The 23,528-nt window shown below is 35.1% G+C and overlaps 2 protein-coding genes across 2 annotated transcripts; both read right to left on the reverse strand.

Moving 5' to 3' along the window:
- Positions 1 to 7,140: 7,140 nt before the first annotated feature.
- On the reverse strand, positions 7,141 to 10,771 carry LOC111905753 (uncharacterized). Its single transcript, XM_042896490.2, has 7 exons — positions 10,269 to 10,771; positions 9,479 to 10,027; positions 9,275 to 9,388; positions 9,052 to 9,168; positions 8,830 to 8,877; positions 8,297 to 8,727; positions 7,141 to 8,203 (listed from the first exon to the last, which is right to left on the reverse strand). Exons 1-7 carry the CDS (start codon positions 10,741 to 10,743, stop codon positions 7,592 to 7,594), a joined length of 2,346 nt encoding a protein of 781 aa, XP_042752424.1. The 5' UTR covers positions 10,744 to 10,771; the 3' UTR covers positions 7,141 to 7,591.
- An 8,803-nt stretch (positions 10,772 to 19,574) lies between these two features.
- On the reverse strand, positions 19,575 to 23,199 carry LOC111905745 (uncharacterized). Its single transcript, XM_023901479.3, has 7 exons — positions 22,659 to 23,199; positions 21,570 to 22,076; positions 21,372 to 21,482; positions 21,157 to 21,267; positions 21,011 to 21,058; positions 20,479 to 20,909; positions 19,575 to 20,368 (listed from the first exon to the last, which is right to left on the reverse strand). The coding sequence occupies exons 1-7, from the start codon at positions 23,188 to 23,190 to the stop codon at positions 19,718 to 19,720; spliced, it is 2,391 nt and encodes a 796-aa protein (XP_023757247.2). The 5' UTR covers positions 23,191 to 23,199; the 3' UTR covers positions 19,575 to 19,717.
- Positions 23,200 to 23,528: the final 329 nt, after the last annotated feature.

A 23,528-nucleotide genomic window follows, 5' to 3' on the forward strand; every position in this document is an offset into this window, starting at 1 on the left:
AATTTATTATTCTTAACAATAAATCAGCCTCTCTCCTCAATAGTCATCCTGTCTAGTCATCAGTGTGAAGGCAACCCAAAAGGACCATGCTACAACCGGGCCAAGTACATACCAAATATAGTTATGGACTTAGACACTAATCCAACAGTTAAGATTATTTTAATTGAATTTTCTATTTATCAGAAATGACACGAAACATTATTTCATTTCATACATTGTTTAGACAAGGTTTTTGCTACTCATTCAATGATTTGAATGGTTCAATTCTTGTTTATAAAAGTGGTGTTTTTATATTTGAAGCTTTACCTTGTAATGGTGTAAACTATGACTTGTGTTGATAGCTTATGTAATAATGTATTTCACATTGATTCGTCTAATGGTTTAGACAAGGTATTCTTGTGGCATTGTCATCTTGGGCACATTAACAAGGAAGGCATCGCCCAACTCCAAAAGGATGGAGTGTTGGAACCATTTGACCTTACATTTGACCTTAGGCCAGATGATGTATACGAATCTTGTCTTTTGGGTAAGATGAAAAAACCACCTTTCACTGGATCTTGTGAAAGAGGTGAATGTTTGTTGGACCTCATACACACAGATGTGTGTGGACCCTTCGTATCCACCACGAGAGATGCTAATCAATTTTATGTAATGTTTACAAATGATTATAGCTGATATGTTTATATCTACTTAATCAAACATAAAAAAAACCTTTGAAAGGTTCAAAGAGTTTAAGCATGAAGTCGAGAACCAATTAGGCAGGAAAATAAAGATGCTCCAAGTTGATAGAGGATGAGAGTATCTTAGTATTGAGTTCCACGACTACCTCAAGGAATGTGGAATAGTTTCACAACTGACTCCTCTTAGGACACCAAAACTTAATGGTGTAGCTGAGAGGTGCAATCGAACCTTTTTGGACATAGTTCGTTCCATGATGATTCGATTTACTCTTCCCATTTTCTTCTAGGAGTATGCCTTAGAGACAGCCACCCATATACTCAATCTTGTTTCTACTAAAAAGGTTGTCAAAACACCTCACGAGATGTGGACAAGGAAAGTTCCCTCGTTAGCGCATATCAAAGTCTGGGGTTGTGAAGCTTTTGTTAGACGAGAGACTCATGACAAGCTAGAAGCTGTGAGAGATGTATTTTCATTGGCTACCCACAAAAGTACTTTGGATACTTGTTCTACAGACCTAGTGAAAATGTGGTCTTTGTAGCACGAAGAGGAGTCTTTCGTGAGAGAGAGCTCATATGCAAAGAGGACAATGGGAGTACAATCGACCTTGAAGATATTAAGGAATCGACCAATGAAGGAACCTTAGATGAGACTAGCGGTCAACTAGAGGATGAAACTCTTGTTAAACTAGTTGACACCTTATTACCTCTCTATCGTTCTAGTAGAGTTAGAGTGCCACCTCAGATTTATTATTTCCATATAACTACATAAGGTGATACGTTTATCATTTATCAAACACTAATAAATTTGGATGAGCCAACTAACTACAAGGAAGCAATGGCAGGCCCTGAGGAAACCAAATGGAAAGAGGAAATGGACAGCGAGATCAAGTCCATGTATGACAACAAAGTTTGGAATTTGGTTGATCAACAACCTGGTTGAAAGACAATTGGTTGCAAGTGGATTTTCAAGAAGAAGACTGACATGGATGGTAATGTACACACATTCAAGGCACGACTAGTTGCGAAGGGATTTACTCAAACCCAAGGGGTTGACTATGATGAGACCTTCTTACCAGTGGCTAAGATAAAATCTATTAGGATAATGCTCGCCATAGCTGCCTTTCATGATTATGAAATTTGGCAGATGGATGTCAAAATTGTTTTCCTTAATGGGAAGTTGGCTGAAGATGTTTACATGAGTCATCCAGAGGGTTTTGTTGATGGAAAGTTTACCAATAAAATGTGTAAGCTTGAGAAATCCATTTATGGATTGAAACAAGCATCTCACAACTGTAATCTTTGCTTTCATGAAAAAGTCAAAGAGTTTGGTTTTTTTAGGAGTGAAGATGAGTCTTGTGTATATGTTAAAGCTAGTGGGAGTATAGTAACCTTTCTAGTATTGTATGTTGATGACATACTACTCATGGGAAATAACATTACAACCTCGTAAGAAGTAAAATCCTGGCTTGGAAAGTGTTTTGCTATGAAGGATCTACGAGAGGCAACCTATATTCTCGGGATAAGAATTTTGAGAGACAGAAAGAATAGACTGATTGAACTAAGTCAAAGTACATACTTAGACAAGGTACTAAAACGGTTTAGTATAAAGAATTCCAAGAAATAAGAGCTACCTATTCAGATCAATTCCAAATTGAATATGACTCGAAGCCCAAGTACGGATGTAGAGATAGCTGATATGACTCGATTTCCTTATGCTTCGACTGTAGGATCGATCATGTACGCGATGACATGTACTCGCCTTGATGTGTCCTTTGCTTTAAACATGGCCAGTCGCTATCAGGGAAATCCTAGAAGAGCTCATTGGACAACAATTAAGAACATTCTCAAGTATTTGTGAAGGACAAAGGACATAGTTCTAGTCCTTGGTGGCAGTGATACATTGAGAGTGACCGGGTATAGTGACACCAACTTTCAAACAGATAGAGAGAACTTCTGTTATCAATCTGGTTGTGTATTTACATCAAATGGAGGAGCGGGTACTTGGAAAGGTTCCAAGCAAGACACAATGGTTGATTCTACTTGTGAACCAGAGTACATAGCGGCAAGTGAAGCATCAAAGGAAGCAACATGGTTGAAGAACTTCATTGGAGATATTGGAGTTGTCCGAACCATTCAAGAACCAATGGAACTTTTCTTCGATTATGAAGTAGCGATTGCTTTGAACAAAGAACCGAGAGATCATGGTAAATCCAGACATATCGATAGAAAGCACCATTAAATCAGACATCGAGTTGAAGAAGGTCATCTCATTTTATAGAGAGTTTCATGAGAAGATAATCTTGCAGATCCTGTCACAAAGGCTCTGAATATGATTAAGCACAATCAGCATGCTAAGAGCATCACTCTGAGAGATGAAATTAGTTTCAATAGTTAAGATGATTAGTTTGAAACTTGTAACCAAATAAATGTAATTGATTTTGGTGATTAAATAATAGAGATTATTTATGAGTTTGTTTACTGCCATTGTTAATTATTTATTCTTCTGCTTCATTTTGTATGTTTTACTTCCCGAATAATCTAATTATTCAAAATTCCACAGTCACTCATACTTTGGTAAGTAAGTAATGAATTAAGACTATCATGAATTGGACTGTAGATTGTCTAAGGAGTTAGACATAACAATTTTATTGCTACAACATTCATGAGTGCGTAGAAAGGGAGATTTAAGTATTGGATAAACCCACGATAAAGAATTACTTCATAGATTACATCATGGGTAATTTTGAGACGATAATATCTTATATTCTTGAAACAGAGATATATGAGTTGTAATTTACAAGTTGGTTGACATTGGTATTGCGTAAATGCGTTAGTAACATGATGTTATAAAACACAATATCATATATGATTTGGTGAGTAAATGATACAAGCATATAAGACAAAGTTTATTCGTTCCTTTTGCCCTAACGGGAAAAGAGATATCTTTTGGCCCCTCGATGATTTGGTGTTGACTTATAGTGTTGGGCCCATCCATGACTCAACTGATGTGTTCAATTTGAAGTTTTATGTCGTCATCACAAATCAGGAAATCAGGAAATAAAATTTTTGGACAATGAGACTGATTCTAATCCATATCTCATGTCTATATGATATCTAGTAGAACAGAAGAATATTGGATCACTTATCTTAGGACCAACATTTTTTTATTTCAGAGTTCGACAGTTGCTAAGGAAGCATTCTTTGCTGTTTAATTTAGAAGTTATACCAGTAATTTAGTTTTAGACTTATCCAAGTGGGAGACTGTTGGATTAGGTGTCTAGGACAATATGTAAATTTGTATAATCTTGAATTATTAGCAAAGTCTTTTTGAGTCGTCCTTAAACCTAGTATTTGAATAAGATGACTTTTTGAGTGAGAAAGATAGAGAGAGAGAAAGAGAGAGAGAGAGAGAGACTGATTTATTAATTTATTATGTGATTAATAAATTAATTATAAATCAAAATGAATTTATTAATATGTTATTAAAATAATATATTAATTAGAAATCATATTATTTAATTAATAATTAATCATAATTTAATTAGAATTAATTTTCTGATTAACTGGATTAATTAAGAGTGCAGGGACTGTTTGGTTATTTATTTAAAGTTGAAGCAGGAAGGCTCTAGAACCTCATGGAATGAGGTGGATGAAAATTAGCTAGGGCAAGCCTAGGATTTTCGTCCATTAGGTAAGGGATGAGGAGATAAGGCAACTTGATTATTATATTAATTAATCTAGGCCTTATCCTAAAACCCTAGCTTTGGCACCAAGTTTCCTTCAGCTATATAAAGACCTCCCTAGCCTTCACAATTTGTACTACTCCTTTCCAAGAAACCTTAGGCCGAAATTTTGAAGCTCTTTCCCATCTCTCTTAAATCCTCCTTGATTCTAGGGTTAGGTGTGAACCATTAGAGGCACGACACTTTTGGTACTAGCTTCAAGCAATCTCAAAAAGGTTTCTACTTTGATTCTCTACTAGCATAATCAAAAGGTATGTTTTCTTTACCCTTTTATTTTTTTTGAAAATACTAGGTTAAGGCTAGAGTTCTTGATATTCAAATTGATTATTGCATTCAATAGTGAAAACTTAGATCCTTAGGGTGCATGCAAACTTAGGGTTTTATTTTTCCGCCTAAAATATGATTTTTTGTTATGTATAAAACCTATTAGTTAGGCCATTCGGGAAATTTTATGGTGAAAAACCAAACCTCGAAGACTTGAAGGTATTTGGTTGTCTTGCATACAATTGAATTGTCTTAAAACATTTGAAGAAATTGGATGATAAGTCTTGTCTATTAGTGTATTTTGGAAGAGAGCCCAACTCAGGAGGATTCCGGTTAGATAACCCACAGGAAAATAAAATCATTGTGAAGATTAGAAGAAACCTAGTAAATTCTTGGTTTTATGGTATTATACATACACATCTGATCCTGCCCAAACTAGCTTTGATGGATCAATTTCAGTTGAAATTGAGCTATCCACAAAACAGGTCCGAACATACGAGAGCAATAGCCAGTGCAACCGGATGAACCCTACATCAATGAAGGGGATATTCCACTTCATCATTCCACTCGAGCTTCGGTTTTGCTAAGAAGATTAAATGACTAAGAGTTAAATGCAGATCATTTAATGTTTAACTTTTGATGAGGAGCCAAAGAATTTTAAAGTAGCCAAAATGAATAAGGATTGGCTCAATGCAATGAAGGCTGAGATTGACTCGATTAAGAAAAATGATACATGGAAGCTTGTTTCCCCTCCTAAAGATGCTAAGTCTATCGGTTCAAGATGGTTATACAAAATCAAAAAAATACGAATGGATCAATTATAAGGTACAAAGTGAGTCTAGTTGCTAAAGGCTATGTACAAGAGCAATGTATTGATTTTGATGAAGTATTCGCGCCGGTAGCTTGTCTCGAGACAATAAGACTATTAATTGCTCTCGTAGCTGGGTATGGGTGAAGATTCATCACTTGGATGTAAAAACGACATTTTTGTATGGTGATTTTAAGGAAGAAGTGTACGTTTGTCAACCTGAAGTTTTTATAAAGCAAGGCGAAGTAAGAAAAGTCTACAAATTAGCAAAAGCACTATATGGTCTTCGACAATCCCCAAGAGCATGAAATTTGAAACTTAATAATATTTGGAAAAATATGGGTTTTGAATGGTGCATGGAAGAAAATGTTGTTTATAGAAAGGTTTCAACTGGAGAATTCATCATTATTGCAATTTATGTAGATGATTTATTCGTAACGGGAACAAGTCTAGAGTTTATAAACCAATTCAAGAAACTAAATGCGTTACAATTTGAAATGTCGGACCTTGGTGAACTAACTTGCTACTTGGGTATTGAAGTATTGTAAGAAAACGATTGTGTAAAGGTGAAACAAGAAAGTTATGCCATGAAAATTCTAAAAGAAGCATGCATGTAGGAGTGTAATGCAACTCAATGTCCGATGGAGCCGATGACTAAAATTATCTAAAGCTGAAGATTAACCTGAAGTTGAAGTTGCCCATTATCGAAAACTAGTGGGTTGCTTAAGATACATCTTGCATACGCGTCTAGGTTTAGCATTTTTAGTTGGAGTAGTTAGCTGTTACATGCAAAGTCCATGAGAATATCATGCACATGATATTAAGCAAATTCTTCGTTATTTATGCGGAACAACATCTTTTGGAATAATATACAAACAGAGTAAAGATTTGAGCTTGCTAGGTTACCGTGATAGCAATCATAATGTTGGTGTAGATGACGGTAGAAGAACAACCAGACTTGTTTTCTACATTAGCGATTCACCTATAACTTGGTGTTCTCAAAAGCAAGATACAATAGCATTTTCCTCATGTGAAGCTGAGTTCATGGCAGCTATTGAAGTTGCATGTCAATTAGTTTGATTAAAGGAGTTATTGGCTGAGCTGACAGGAATGAAGAAACAGAAGTTGCTGATTCTAATAGGCAACAAATCAACAATTTCCCTGTCAAAGAATCTAGTCTTCCATGGTAGAAGCAAACATATTCACACTCGTTTTCACTTTATTCGAGAACGTGTTAAAAACGAACAAGTGATAGTTGAACATGTTCCCGGGGACAAGCAACGTGCAAATTAGCTTACAAAGACCTTGGCTCGGATAAGGTTCATAAAAATGAGATCGTTGCTTGGCGTGCAAGAATTACCTTCCTATCAGAAATCCAGGGGTGATTTTTTGCGAATTATCTAAGATAGATGTGGCTAGTTGGAGTGTTCTGGTCTAGATCAAAGAGTGCTTAGAGTGTTGTCCAAGTCTTGGAATGTTGTCCAAGGTTTTCGAGTTTTCCTTGAGCAATAAGGAATGCTTTATAAGCAAAGTTTTATTTGATTACCTTTAGGTTTCCTAGTTATATTTTGATATGTTTGATGAGTATATATAGATATTTAGGATCCTGAATATTCAGATTGGAGTTTTGAGTTATTTTTACTTCAACAATATTTATGCGTGTTGAGGCAATTCTGTTTGTGTTCTTCCAGTATATACAATTCTGTTAACTTAAATCTCCTCCTAACCTTTTAGATGACATTCAAAATGTACAAGTTTGTTTTTGTTGTAGCTTTTTTCGCCATTTGTCAAGCAAATTTCTAGGCATTTCTGTTTAATAAAAGCATTTTCTTTCTAAAAGTATTCAGATCTTTACTTATCACCGATTCCTTATTTCTCTATTCTAATATCTCAAATAATCATCATTACAAGGTAGAGACCATATCTAGTTCCGAATACTTATCACCTCTATTTAGATAATCACATATACAACTCAAAATGAAATGAGTATTTATGCCACTTTTCACATCTATTTAATTCACTATAATCATGCATAAAGATGAGTATTTATGCCACTTTTCACATCTATTTAATTCACTATAATCATGAATAAAGATTTAATAGAATATACTATCATCTTGCTTACGAAAAATACTACGACCATATGTGGCACTCATCAAGTCTACGACGAGAGGGAACTGGAGGGTTACAAAAGAAGTAATTGGTAGACATGTCAAAACAGCTATTGGAATAAGAATCATTGAGCTGCTTTGACCAAATACAAGGTACAATGTTGCACCAAAAGCTGATATCATGGCTGTCGTTGAAATGAACAAGGTAGCCAAACCAATGATCAACTTTGTAGGCAGCATGAAGAGAAAGTCTTGTTCTGCAAAACGTGCAGTGAGAATTGACAAAAACATTAACAATGAAGTAGCTGATGTGAATAACGATATCGCATCTGATATTGCAAATATTTTGAATGCATTGTTGTTAGTAAAAGTCGGTATCCCAGTGTCCTTGTTTCCTCCGGGCACTGTAATAGCTGCTGCAAACACAATGGTGGTGATCAATGCAGCTGTAATCGTGTATGATTCTGCAGTGGACTTCATCCATTTTTCTCCCTCAATCACAAGGTCCTTGTGTTCTCTTGTGAATACCATTTGAGGTGTTTCGTCGAAAGAGTTCTTTTGTATGATGTTTAGAGGACATACAAATCCTTCAACTTCCTACAATATTAGAATGTGTTAACCATGCTTTATAAATAATACATGGTCTCTAAACATTAGATATTAAAAATTTGATTAATCAAAGGTTCCTACCTTAAACCATTGCAGTTCACGTTGTATTTGTAAAGCTGCCCCTGATATACGATTCAATTTGTCATTAGGTGCCAATCTTGCAGCCAAATGTAACAAGTTATTTCCATAGGGGTCTTTAATTGTTCTATAAACATTCTTATGTTCGCTCATCTGATATAGTAGGTTATAAACCTTCTCTGAACGACTTATCACAGCATATTGAATAATATTGTGACCATCTTCGTTGGCACACCAAATTGCATCTGGAAAGTTGGACACAATAAATTCTACAAATTCGTATGCATTTTGTCTCGTGGCTTCAAGAATTGGATTCGTATAATAGTGATGGTAATTGCTGGAGTGTTTGCAGAACTTTATCGACTCACATACTTTAGCTAATAAATTGATAGCTTCCATACGAATTCGAACTCGCTCTTTAATGAATGGCGACACTACATCATAGATTCAAATGAACAATCTTTAAAAAAGAAATAGACATTTTCTCTCAATTCTATTTTGGTTATTCAATGATGTTAATATTTGATTCGTCTTACCTAACAACTTAAGGATTAGTGGGAAAAGCATAATAATCCCATAAAAACCTGCATTACATTATACAAAGTTTGTTAGAATCATAAAGTTATGTATTGTGCAACCAATAAGTTAAAAATTGAGATAACACTTAATTCTTATTGCTGGTTGTTTTGTGTATGCCAAATTAAACAAATAGCAACTACAACATAAAGATCTGTCGAACACAATATCAAATGACATACCGAACAAGAATATCCACCATACTATACCAACCAGCAAGAAGCCGCATCTGTTATGCACAGAATAAAAAGCCTTTCGGAAAACTGCTTCTACTCTGCCATGCATTATATCAATATTCCCTTCAACATAGAAAAATCAGTGTACCATAAGTTCGTTAGAGAGGCCTTATAATCATGAGAATATAAAAAACATGCAAAATCAAGATAATTAAAAACATCAACAAACTTGTATATTCTTCCAAGATACTACAGCATGGGAAATTTTGAGCTATAGCCATTGGCACAGCGTCAGTATCCAATGACCCACGATTGTAGTGAAACACCAAATCATTCGCCAAACCTACATACATAAATATTCTAAAGTTATCCCAAGTGGTTAGTTTTTATACTATTGGAATTTGAATGACGAATCCAGTGAAATTACACTTACCAAAATCTTTAGAAGATATAACAACAACTAGAAGCTCTTCACCACTTGTGCCAGAAAACAGAGCATCCTTCTCTATGTCAGTATTAATGTATTGTAACAGATGCTTAGACGTCTGAGTATGCATATTAGATAGAGCTATGGCTAGTGGCGTGTGACCCTCGTTGTCCTTGGCTAATAACAAATCTGGGTTTCTTCCCACCAACATGTCAGCAGCTTCGGTGTTGCCAACAATGGCAGCAACATGAAGTAGCGTGCTTCCATCTGCATTTCTTAGATCCAACAGTTGTGTGTTCTCCGGTGTCTTTTCCAGCAGTTTCTGTAATAGGTCTGCCTTCTTGGTTGCACCCACTGCTATATGGAGTGCTGTGTTGCCATTATTCGTGATTTTGTCTATCACAGTAATGTTTTGTCTCGTTAAAACAGCATGGACGGAATCCCAATCTCCTGATATAGCAGCCCGGTATAATTTTTGGAGTGCAGACTTGTCTTCTTGTTCTTTTAATATTAAATATTGGTCTGACCATGCTTCTCTTATGTCTTGCGGTTTATCTAATTAATTTGCGTAATGTTGTTATGAAGGTAAAAAAACGATAAGATATATAGAGAAAATATAGATGTTGTCCATCTAGTCTAATAAATAGGGATTAATTTCAAAGGAGGAAGAATGGATTTAAATGAAGTGGAATCAACAGCCAACGGGTATCATAGATTCGTAGTAAAAACTCTATGTAAAACCTTTTTTTATCATGTATATGAGACTTGGAATATCGAAATAAATTAAAGGTTGTACCTGAAACTAGCAATTGTGGAAGAACAGCAGGACCATAGATAGTCTGCAGTTCATCCCATACATCTTTTGCACTAAAATCAGATGCATTTCTCTCTTGATGATGGAGTTTCTCTGAGAGACGTTTCAGAACATACCCTAGTGTTTCTTCAGAGAGAGAACTAAGAATCCAACTCTTCACCAGGGCATCTGATCTTCTCCACTGCTTCAGCTTGTGATGAGTTTGATGGTCACCCACTTTCTCTTTCCCGGAAATACTTGTTTGAGGGCTTACAAGCGTTCCATCTATGAAACCAGACATACCATGACTCTCTAACAGACATAGCGTCTGTGTTTTCCACATAACAAACTTGGCCTTACCACTCAGCTTCACACTAGTAAGGTTTGATGCACAAACATGTGATGGATATGGGTATTCTTCTTCTCCAACTTCCAGTGCGACATGTGGTTCATGTGGATTAGAGCTTGAGCTTTCCATGTTTATATGTTTTTATTCTTTCTTTCGATTCTCGTTGCATCCTCTTACATGTCTTAAATAGAAAATTGGAGTTGATCATTAATTAATTTGTGGTGCCCACAAAGCCACTAATTTAATTAAGATTGCATCCTTCGGAAGTTATACCATTTCTAACGTAAGATGCTAAGCAAAGAATATTGATTAGAAAAAGTTAATTAGCAATCGACAGTAATGAAAATTATTTGCCATTAATATACTGTAAAAGTAGTAAAGTAATTTGAACCCAATATTTTTTGCACACGATTAATTTGATTATTCACTTTATATAAATTCATATGGATACTATATAGAAACAGGATGGGATGATGACTCATTTTAAAGTGATGACTCGTGAGTACACTTTAAAAAATTGAAAAAAAATCTAAAGAAAATACAAATCATAAAATCGAGCATTAATCTATGTTCGGGAGAAAAAAAATTTACATCAATAAAATTGAATAATGGATTATAATGATACAAAATAAAAAATTAAAATTGAATCATGGATCACTTTTAATGATACAATTTTTTTTTCTTCCGGACATAGATCTATGCTTGATTTTATGATTTGTATTTTTTTAGATTTTTTTTCAATTTTTTATAGTGTACTCATGAATTCTCACTTTAAAATGAGTCCTTACAGAAACCGGACCCTACTATATATATATATATATATATATATATATATATATATATATATATATATATATATATATATATATATATATATATATATATATATATATTAACATTCCTGAAAATTTCAAACACTCCACCTTATAACCCAGGTGGGGAACCCATTAACCAATAATCAAGAGAGTACACAACCTTTTACTAGTGTATGTTGGAATGTCCCTTGCACAAATTGGGGAATTTGCTTTTGTTCTTCTAGGCCATGCCTGCTTATCTTCATCTGATCGAGGTCAAATCTCAATCCAAACACTTTCTTCCACCCAAATTAAAGATCATTTCTGGTCAACACATTGCTGGTAAAACATTCATAAAACATGGGTTTATATAGTTAAATTTCTTTTTTACAGATTACATGCTCCTGCTACTACCATGACAACTCCCATTTATTTAAGGACAAGTTGTATCTTCCCCAAATCTACATCTAAACATAGGATGAGCAAGGTTAAGACTTTATACCTCCAATAAGTCGGAAAGAGTGAATAATCCCTGTATCTACAAGCTCCCACTCGTCCAGTGCTTCTACACAAGTCTTCTTCTTCTTCTTCTTCAATATACACCAAAACACACACAATGGTCAATCTCTTGAGAAATGGGTTAGGGTTTCGAGATACAGTTTAAAAGAGGAAATAGAGGTTGATAAGGAGTGAGTTATGGGGGGGGGTATAAGGTGCAAACCCTAAAAATTAGGGTTTGCCCTTGGCTGACGTACGCCCAACGTACCAGGGGGCTAATCCCTTGTCATGCATGCTTCGAAGTATGCCTGGCGTACCTTATGTACGCCAGTGTATGAGGTCCTCAAGCCAAAAAGAGAGAAAAATAATAATTAGCTAAAGATTTTTCTTGGCATATCGGGCGTTACTGGAGCACTTAAATCCGACTTCGTACGAAGAAGTTATGCTTCTTCGCAGTTCCACAATCAAACCGACATAACTTTGCATGTCATGAACATGAACAGTGAATCGGATTTTGGTTGCTTATTTGTCTAAGTAATCTAAATGAAAATCATAGTAATCGTTAAACCAAGAGCGTTCATATAAACAAACGTCAAAATCTGACTTCATATGAGGAAGTTATAATTTTTTGAAGTTTCAGTATACTAATGTGCGACACAGAAATCGAATTTAAAATTGATTGATTGTTAGGCAAAACAATCTAAATAAGAATCGGAGATCTCGTAAATAGGAATCTGTCGATATAAAGACAGTCGAGAACGTATGTCGTATGGAAGGGTTATGATTTTTATACGTACTTTCACAGTCTAAGCTTGTTAAAAGTGTAACTTTAAAAATAAACTTAGAGTTAGCCGATGAAGTCTAAATGAAAGTTATATTACTTGTCAATAGCTACGCGTGGATATAAAGAACATCGAACACGGACCTCGTATGAAGAAAATATGATTTTTTTTGAAAAATCATAAATTTGCATGTGCATGTACGAGAGGCGCGACGCACAACAGGTTGCCGACATGGTGACGTGGATAGATCTGGTGTTGACAGTGGAGATAGGGGAGGGGGGGGGGGGGGGGGGCTAGAGCAACATCGCTTAAAGGGCACACGCTTGTTCAACTATAAATACCCCTCAAATTTTCTATATCTCTCATCCCAAATTCTCATATCTCTTTCTGAAGACTCTCCGGTTTTTAAGGTCTGAATTTTCCAAAATTTTAAACAATTTAGCTAGGCTCTAGGGTAGCTAGGAGCCTGAAAAAAAGGAGCTATCAGGTCGAGATTCTGCCTATAATTTTCTGTCCTTTTTCGCTAAAACTTTTGTAAGTTAAGCAACACTTACAATGCTTTAAGTGTAACTTATATTTATATTCATAGTCGCTGTTATGATTCTATAAATAAAATTATTAAGTTATTTCAAGTCAAAAGACCGATTGATCTACTTATGAGAGTGATGTCTAGGCTAGATTTAGTGAGGTGTTTATAGTGAGATCAGTAGACATTGGGATCACTAAGGAATCTAGAACATCATTAGTCATAAGAATATAAGACTAAGGCTTAGTGATATTCGTACCTAAGTCATATCAAAGGAAAAGCTAAAGTGATAAGCGAAGCGTTGTCCAAATGTCATACACTTTTAAAAAGTGAGTGCATAATTACTTTCATTCTACATATAGATACAAAATATTTTTTAACTACTTAGATGCTATGTGTGCCTATTGTCTGTATTTGTAATACTTTTGGCAATATGGCTTACCTGGTTATACTATATTTAAATTAAGTATCAAGCCATTTGTTGGATTAAGGTGTCTAAGCTAGTAACTAAATTGGTATATCCTTGTAATTGGAAGCAAAGTTGTTTTTGGGTTGCCCTCATAACTAGTAACCGAATAGAATGACTTTTGGAGAGAGAGAGAGAGTGTGTGATTTGTTAATTTATTATGTGATTAATAAATTAATTAGAAATTGAAATAAATGATTTATTAATATATTATATGATTAATATATTAATTGAAAATAGTAATAATTAATAAAGAGTTAATCAGAAATTAATTAGAATTAATTTCGGGTTAATTAGAATTAATATGAAGTACAAGGGCTTAAGTTGTAATTGTTCAATAGTTGAACAAGAAGGAATTCCAGAACCTTCCTAGAGTTGGACAGTTTTAAGAGGATAATTAGGGTTTCTAGAATATTCCTTATGGATAATTAAGAAGTTGGATAATTACCAAATTTGAAATATTAATATTACATTTAAATTAGGGTTATCCAAAGCTTCCTCTATTAGCTATAAATAGGGTCCTTTGGCCTATTATTTTCGAACATTTTCCTTGATGACCTAAGAGCCAAAAATTTGGTCTCCCATCCTCCCTTCTCAAGTCTTCTATTTGCTAGGGTTTTGGGTACAAACCATTAGAGACATTAGATTTCTGGTGCTTGCTTTCCAAGGTATTTGAAGAAAGGAATTGGTGTGATTATTTGCTACAATAATCAAAAAGGTATGTAACCCTAGATCTATATGAATTTCGATTTTTATAGCCTTCCCTTAGGGTTTCTTGATGTTTATAGGTTATTGCTATCAATAGAGAAAACATAAGCTTTGATTGAGTCTGCTCTAGTTGAACAATATTGTTTGATTATGCATCCGACTGACTGTGCTGAATAATCAAAATGGACCCTTTTGTTCTATTTTGTGGAGGATACAACGTAACTATTTGATAAATCATTTCAAATCCAAATGGAAACAACCATGATTCACAACATGTTAGCAAAATTATATAGTGTTCATGAAAGAAGAAAATTATAATAGATCCTATAACAAAATGAGGCTTGAAAAAGAAGAAACCACCATGTAAATGAAGGAGATATGGACTCTACAACTACCAGATTATAGCTATGCACTCTCAAAATTTCACCAAAACTAAAAACCTAGATTTGTTTTGTTTTAACAATACACCAATGCACCAGAGAATAGAGATGCCTAACAAGCCGCCATTTTTATTTCTCCCACTAGACCATAAATGTAGTTAAAAAATCCCATGCATCTAGGTGATGAAGTTTGGTTGAATATCCAAGTTGAATTTTGGTTGAATGTCATTCAAGAAACATTCCAGTAACCAAAAAGTATAAAGTCACACCACAAAAAAAACCAAATGTGGTTGTGGTAGATAAAGGTGATGAATTTAGCTGAATGTACAAGTTGAAGTCCCATGAGAATTTGAAATTCCAATTGGAGAACCAAGCATCTTTGCTCTATCAAATGATTTTGAAGCAAATGTATCTCCTTTTTTATTCCACTACGTAAACACCGAAGATGTTGTAAGGAAAAATATGGACTCCCACACATCTTTCTGATAATGAAGGACATAGCAAACCAAAATTAAGGAAATAAAAGTTATTTGATGATAAAATAATATAAAGGATCGTGATTCCTGAACAAAAACTTCAATGGTCAATGCCTGCAGATTCGGGCAAGTCAATTTAGAGATAATAAACGTTAAAAATGAATTTTTCATAGAAAATTATTTGGAATAAATAATCTTAACCAAATTATAGTATATTTCACATGGATTCCGTACATATAAAGAACTCTAAAATCCTACTTATAACGAAGAAGTTATGACCCGTCGAAGTTTTGCGACAAAACCGACACGGCTCCACGTAACGTAAAAAGTGAATTTTTTATAATTTACTTTTTAGCCTTAGTGATATAAATGAAATTCATAGTGTATGTTAAGCCCAAAGCGTACAAAAAAAAGAACGTCCAAATCTTACTTCGTTTGAGGAAGTTATGATTTTTCTAAGATTTAGCATAAAAGTGCACAACCCGTTTAGCTGACACAACCTAAATGATAATTGAAGATATCACTAATAGGAGCTCAACGATATAAACACAATAAAAACGGACGTCGGATGAATAAGTTATGAATTTTTAAATGATTTTAACTATCTAAGTCTGTTAAAATATATGTTTAAAAATAAACTCAAAATTAGCCGACAAAGTCTAAATGAAAGTTGTAGATCTCGTCAATACCTTCGCGTGGATATAAAGAAAGTCAAAAACAGAGCTCATATGCAAAAGTTACGGATCTTAAAAGAAAATTAGTTTTTGGAGTAACCTGCGAGCGACACGTGGCGCGATCTGAGCCATTGCTTCCTCACCACGGCTTGGCACCAGATGATGACACCTATCCATGAATGCCCAACGTTCAGCAAGGGAATACCCTGCATTCGAACCAGACTCAACCTATAAATAGAGGTGCAAATCACCCAAAAACTCACACATTTCCATTCTTTCTCTCTCAAACACCCCTCTTAGCCGGCCCCATTCCCTAGCACTTCTCGAGTGCTAGCGGTGAGTCCCGGAATGCTAGAAGGCTCCAAGAAGAAGAGATTTCAGCACGGAATTTCTGCCCCCAAAGAGCCCGGTTCCTAGCCAAACCCCATTGTAAGTAAGTTATACTTACCCTACTTTAAGTATAACTTATGTTTAAGTTTATTATCGTTATTATGAACCTATAAACAATATATGTAAGTATTATAAAATATACAAAGTGTTATTATAATACATTTTAACTGCTCACGGTACGGGGAATCTGGTTTGAAAGGCTGCATAGGGTTGTTGGGTTTCAAAACAACTTAAAATGCCAAAATGGTCATGCCCTCCAGTGTTTCATGTCTGGCCCCTGTCTGTACATAGTGGTTGAAAAGTATTGTTTAACACTTATAAAAGAATATCGCTCGTAAACCTAGACTAATAATTAGTCGCAATAAATATTAGACTAAAATCTAGTGATAATTATACCAGGTTTCGTCGAAGGAAAATAAATTGTTAGAAACGAAGCGTTGCCGGGGTTTGGAGTCATCACTTTAACAAGTGAGTGCATAGTTCCTTTTATAATATTATTTATCATGTTTTCAAGGAACAAATTCCGCAATACTCTGATTTTTAAATAAAAATATATAAATTTTTTTAAAATGACCGTGAATTTGAGGATGTCACAAAATTTTAAACTGAAACCAAATTAAAGGAAATTTGAATTGAGGTTTACATGGGTTCAAAATCAATTTATTTGCTAAAATTCACTATGTACAATATAAATTTCCGTTTCAAGTAGATGGTTTTTCGAACAGAAAAATGGAGGAATAAGAATGGGTTTTCTTACTGCTAAGGAGGTCGGAGGTGCGATGCAACGCTGGAAGGTGGTGCTAGGAGGCGATAGAAGGAGGCAGTAAAGGAGTAGATCGGAGGTGGGAGGAACCGACAATGATGGAAGAGATGTCATATGTGGAGGAGAGCTGTCATCGTCTTGGGTAAATGAGGTGGGTGAACGTGCATATTTCCAGTTAGCGTAATTTTAGTGATTACTGAGTAAGAGGTGTATGGTTGAGTAGGTGTTACGAATGGGTGGTATCAAATGACCTAACTAAGACCGAGGGAGACTTAGGGGTCGTTTGATAGTTATTAACAGGGTTAGAGTTAACTGAGTTAGAAGTTTTGACTGAGTTAGCTTCTTAGACTTAGGAGTCGTTTGATAGTTACTAACTGAATAAGAGTTGACTGGGTTAGAAGTTATGACTAAGTTAACTTCTTACTGAAACTTGCTGTTTGATTTTGCATCTAAGAGATCGTTTAAAATGACTATATTACTCTCAAACAATTTTCTATAATAATTCCTTTATGGTTTACCATTTTATTTATAACATGAAACTATGATTACCAATTTGTCAATAAACCCCCTCCCCCAACCAACCCAACAAAATTACGCAATTGCCCATCTATTGAGATAAAAGAGATTAACGCCACTTTCATTGAAGGCTATTGCTAGTTCCTGGTCACATCAATGAACTCAAACATCAAGAAACTTGTAAAAAATACAATCTTTTTATGCTCATCCGTCATCTCATCATAATATATCTATGTTTAACTACAACATTCAGTTAATATACATACTCAAATAATCATCGTATCAGCAACTAATATGTTGACACGAGATCAAATGCAAGCACCTTTAGGAAGCTACAAATCCTCTACAAGAAAACCCATGTCCTGAAAATTGGTACATAATACCGATAAACATTACACATAAATCATCAATTTAAGTTGTGAATAGTTAAATCGTAATCAATGAGAAGAGTATGACAACATAAAATGCTTATGAAATAAAAACGTAAATGATCAATTTAGGTTGTGAATAGTTTGCAACATGAACCACACGACACACATAAATAAGTGATTTTTCTTTCCTTGTTTACATAACCCTCAATCTACTACCTGCTTGTAAACTATTAAAATTCAATAGAACAAAATGAAGTTCTTTACAAGAACAATACAAAGTATCCCTAAGAGCTGGTATTTCTCCACATACCCACTAAAAATTTATGCAAAAACTCAATAATAAAACAGAATAATAAGTAATATGAGGAGATTATGATGTATTCATGTAATGTTAGCATTTCTTCAAACACGAGCAAGTAATTAAAAAAAAAGTTCATTAACCCAACACAAAACACAATCGAATCAATGAGATTAGTGACATGATTATCTCCATATCTATACAATGATGGTATTCTAAACATATCATAAATCCAAACACAAATCGATACCATCCATAAACAAACACAAGCCTCTGAACAATCTATTTCAAAATTGATCGTCAATGAGAAATCATTTTGCAGAGATAGAGAGGATATGATATAAGAAACTAAAGGGACGATGTAGGAGGAAGAGACCAACGACAACGATGGCGATTGCGACGGGTATGGAGGAGGACGACGGTTGAGGAGGAAGCGATGGAGCTGTAGTCTTGCATTCATTCATGAATTTATCGACAAGGAAGAAGAAGCGTTAAGGAGCATGTGTATTTTGGGATAAGGGCACACAAAGGATTTGTTCCCACTATATTTTTTGGTGGACCAAATCAGCTATTATTGCTGGCCTAGTAAGAGATACTAATCAAACAAGCTCTTAGCTTTTTAGTGAACCAGTAAGAGGCATATCAAACAAAAAACAAGTCCTAAATATGTCTAGCTTTAACAAACTAAGACTAAAACATCTTATGGTGAGCCTCAAATCAAACAGCCCCTTAGATTTTTACTGAACCTGTAAGAGGCATATCAAACATGGCTTAAATATGTCTAGCTTGCTATTTAACAAGCCGAGACAAATTCATCTTATGGTCAGCATCAAATCAAACAAGCAACTTTTTATTGGACCGTTAAAAGACATATCAAATAGGGCCTAAATATGTCTAGCTTACTATTTAACAAACAGAGACAAAAACATCTTATGGTCAACATCAAATGAAACATGCCCTTCGCTTTTTACTGGACCGGTAAGAAGCATATCAAACAGAGCCTAAATATGTCTAGCTTACTATTTAACAAAGTGATGATCACAAGTGATCAAGCATGGTATGGAGGAAGGTGAATAGATAATATTCCGCGTCCAAGAAGAAAGGGATCCCGGTTCATAATATAAGGATTTGAGTATTTTTCGGTTTAGATTGTGTCATAATGGGATTATAAGGCCTACAATAAAATCAGATAATGATTCTATGGAAAGCAAATGTGCTTTCGCAAAACCGTAAACTAAATATCATTAAAGTTGATAGTTTTATTTTGTTAAGTTTTATTTTTATTTGAATTATAGGAATGGATATACAATTCAAAACATTTAGAACCATTTCTACTTTTAATACCTCAAATAACTATCATATTACAAAGTAGAGACCAACCTTGACACATTTAATTCAAAATGAATTTTAGGTATTTTCTACCTCTATTCAATCCATCGTACTATAATCGTGTGGAAAGAACTAATAGAAGCGATGATCTATTATCAACCCAAACTCGTCATAACCATATGCAGGATTCTTCTTTCCAAAAATACTACGACCATATGTTGCACTCATCAACTCTATGATTAAGGGGAACTGCAGCGTCATAAAAGAAGTAATTGGTAGGCATGTCAACACCACTATTGGAATAAGAATCCTTGAGTTGTTTTGGCCAAACACAAGGTACAAAGTTGCCCCAAAAGCTATTATCATGGTTGTCGTTGAGATGAACAAGGTGGCCAAACCAATTATTAACTTTGTGGGCAACTTGAAGAGAAAATCTTGTTCAGCAAAACGTGCAGTTAGAATCGACAAAAACATTAACAATGACGTAACAGCTGAGAATAATGATATGGCATCTGATATTGCAAATACTGTGAAGGCGGTGTTGTTGGTAAAAATTGGTGTCCCTTTGTCCTGATTGTTTCCTCCTGGCACTGTAATAGCCGCTGCAAACACAATGGTGGTGATTAATGCTGCAGAAATTGTGTACGACTCGGCGGTGGCCTTCATCCATTTTTCTCCCTCAATCACCAACTCCTTGTGTTCTCTTGTAAATACCATTTGTGGTGTTTCATCAAAAGAGTTCTTTTGTGTGGTGTTTAAAGGACATACAAATCCTTCAACTTCCTACACAATTACAATACGTTAACCATGCTTTATGAATAATATCTATTTGGTCTTAAAACATCATGTATGTGGAATAAGATTAAAATTTTTTAATCAGCAAAGATGCGTACCTTGAACCACTGTAGTTCACGTTGTATTTGTAACGCCGCCCCTGATATAAGATTCAGTTTGTTTGTAGGTGCTAATCTTGCAGCCAAATGCAAAAGGTTGTTGCCAGAAGAGTCTCTCATTGTTCTATAAACATTCTTATGTTCACTCATCTGATATAGGAGGTTGTAGACCTTTTCTGAACGACTTATCACGGCATATTGAATAATGTTATGACCATCTTTATTGGCACTCCAAATTGCATTTGGGAATCTAGACACAATTTTTCCTACAATTTCATATGCGTTTTGTCTCGTTGCTTCAAAAAGCGGATTTGTGTAATAGTGATGTTCCGTGTTGGGGTCACTCGATACATGTATTAAAACACATACCCTCCTTAATAATCGGGTGGCTTCATTATGAATTCGAACTTTCTCCTTAATAAATGGCCACACTGCAACATAGACCCAAATCAGCATGTCAAACAAAGAAATAGACCTTTTTCTGTCTAATAATTTTGCTTATACAATGATGGTTATTGTTAATTCATCTTACCTAACATCCAAGGGATTACCACGAAAAGCGTTAAAATCATTAAAATCCCTGCATTATGCGATATGAAAAATTGTTAGAAGTTAAAAGTTGCTAAAACATGCGAATACAGGAAGAATAATCGAACAATATATCAACACATGACCTACCGGCAATGACCAGCCTTATTGCTTTTTCCACCCCGAAACCACGTAACGGGCCCATATAATCAAAAGCGGTTTCCAGACCACCGGCTATTTTCCATTTTATTATCTCAGTCCCTTCAACATACGAAATATGGTGTACAATAAGAGTACGTTAGAGAGGCCTTATGATAAATTGAAAAGGTAAAGAAACATGCAGCGCAACATAAAAATCAGCAAACCTAAATACTTTTCCAATATATTGGGTTCGCATGGGTAATTTTGAGCTAGAGCCATTAGCACAGCGTCACTATGTAATGTTCTGTAATGCCTCGCCAAATGGTATGCCAAGTCTACATGTATTCCGTAGATAAAGATATCAATTACATGATTAGTTTTTTAATACTGGAATTAATTAGAATCCGATAGTGGACACTTACCAAAATCTTTAGAAGAAATGACCAGAACTAGAAGCTCATCACCACTTCTTCCCGAAAGCATAGAATCCCCCTCCTCCCTGTTAGTAATGATGTGTTGCAACAGAAGCTGAGACGTCTGGCTATGCATATTAGAAAGAGCTATGGCTAATGGTGTGTGACCCTCGTAGTCCTTGGCAAACAACAAATCTGGGCTTCTTTCCAACAGCATCTCAGCAGCTTCGGTGTTGCCAACGATAGCAGCAACATGAAGCAGCGTGCTTCCATCTGAATTCAGCACATCCAATAGTAGTGTGCTATCTGGTGCCCTTTCCAACATTTTCTGTATGAATTCCAGGTCCTTAGAAGTCCCAACTGCTACATGGAGTGCTGTGCTTCCATTATTGGTGATTTTGTCTATCACTGTAACTACTTCTTCGTTTAAAAATGTAGCAACACGCTCCCAATCTCTTGATAGAATATACTTGTACAATCTTTTGTGATCATCTGCTCGTTTGTCTCGTTGTTTACCTAAATTTGCATGGTTTTGTTATCAGGGTATAGAAAACTACAAGACAGGGAATATATGTCCAGTACTTTAAAATACGTGATCATTTGGGATTTTAACTAAGGACGTACGATATAAGAGAAAAAAAGAGATGTATGTTGATGTTACAAGGTACCTCAACATTCAAACAGAAAAGCGACAAATAGGAACCATATCATATGCTGTTTCTTGATTGAGGAACTGCTTTTGGAAACGTTTTGCACGCATATAACTAAAGAGACTTCACTTTCTCTCTATTATTACCTTCTTTATCTAAACAAGTGTTTCGCTGACTAAATTTTTTGTCTAATAATAAATTTATCTAAATTAATCACCTAGTCAAATCCTCTCCGACAAAAACGGCAATTTCACTAGTATGTGGGACACAGGGGTAGATTTGTAAATTGCAACTGGACTGCTTAGGGATGTTATGTAAACTCCTTGTGTATGTTTTCTTTTTCTTACCTGGTACCTTTCTAGGTAGTATTTTACTGTAGCAAAGTTTGCCATTTGTAAAAAGATTCATCCAGTCAAAGGACGATAAATCGGTAAAGAAGATATTGTACCTTCATCGGTCTCTTGTGGAAGCACGGTAGGACCATTCTTACTCTGTAGTTGTGGGCGAACTGAAAGATCATACAGAGTCTGAAGTTCATCCCATATATCTTTTGCATTGAAATCAGCTGCATTTCTTTCTTGATGGGGTTTTTCTGAAAGACGATCCAATACATGCCTGAGTGTTTGTTTAGAGAGAGAACCAAGAATCCAACCTTTAACCAAGGCATCTGATCTTGTCCACAGCCAGTGAATGTGATCGCCACCCAGTTTCTCCTTCCCGGAAACACTACTACTGGATTGAGGGCTTACAAATATTCCATCGATGAAACCACACATACCATGACTCTTTAAGAGACATAGCATCTGCGTCTTCCACAAATCATAATCATCCCTACCACTCAGCTTGAAGGTAACAAAATTGGGTGCACAAACATGTGATGGGTATGGGTATGGGTATTCTTCTCCAACCTCGTCTCTGACATATTGATTATAGTATGAACTGGCCATCTTTCTATCTTTTCTTTTCCTTCTGCAAATCATCCTTTCCAACTTTTCTTACATATTTATTCTAGAAAAATGGAGTTGACTTATTGTTCTGACGACAGCCACATGGGAGATGGTCCCCCTAATCCCCAATTATAGTATTGCCTTTAATGGATGTTAACAAATACAACTTGTGATTATATTAATTAGAGTAAATTACACGAATAATCCCTATGGTTTGGGGTAATTTGCACGTTTGGTTCATAACTTATTTTTTAATTCGGAAGGTCCCTACTGTTTGTTATTGTTACATGCTTGATCCTTATTGTTTGTTTTGTTATGCATTTGGTCCCTATCTTACGTACAAAGACAATCATTTAAATAGGGAAAAACAG

This window comes from Lactuca sativa, chromosome 7, assembly GCF_002870075.4.
Source record: "Lactuca sativa cultivar Salinas chromosome 7, Lsat_Salinas_v11, whole genome shotgun sequence".
Classification (NCBI taxonomy): domain Eukaryota; kingdom Viridiplantae; phylum Streptophyta; class Magnoliopsida; order Asterales; family Asteraceae; genus Lactuca; species Lactuca sativa.

What these genes read in the sequence shown, in the direction of transcription:
- LOC111905745 (XM_023901479.3), bottom strand. Translation starts at nt 23,190, where the DNA reads ATGATTTGCAGAAGGAAAAGAAAAGATAGAAAGATGGCCAGTTCATAC. An exon ending in TATATTGGAAAAGTATTTAG is followed by an intron (nt 21,268 to 21,371) that starts GTTTGCTGATTT and finishes CGTATGTTGAAG; the next exon opens with GGACTGAGATAATAAAATGG. An exon ending in GTGAACTACAGTGGTTCAAG is followed by an intron (nt 20,369 to 20,478) that starts GTACGCATCTTT and finishes GTAATTGTGTAG; the next exon opens with GAAGTTGAAGGATTTGTATG.
- LOC111905753 (XM_042896490.2), bottom strand. Translation starts at nt 10,743, where the DNA reads ATGGAAAGCTCAAGCTCTAATCCACATGAACCACATGTCGCACTGGAA. An exon ending in TATCTTGGAAGAATATACAA is followed by an intron (nt 9,169 to 9,274) that starts GTTTGTTGATGT and finishes TCTATGTTGAAG; the next exon opens with GGAATATTGATATAATGCAT. An exon ending in ACTAATCCTTAAGTTGTTAG is followed by an intron (nt 8,728 to 8,829) that starts GTAAGACGAATC and finishes TCTATGATGTAG; the next exon opens with TGTCGCCATTCATTAAAGAG.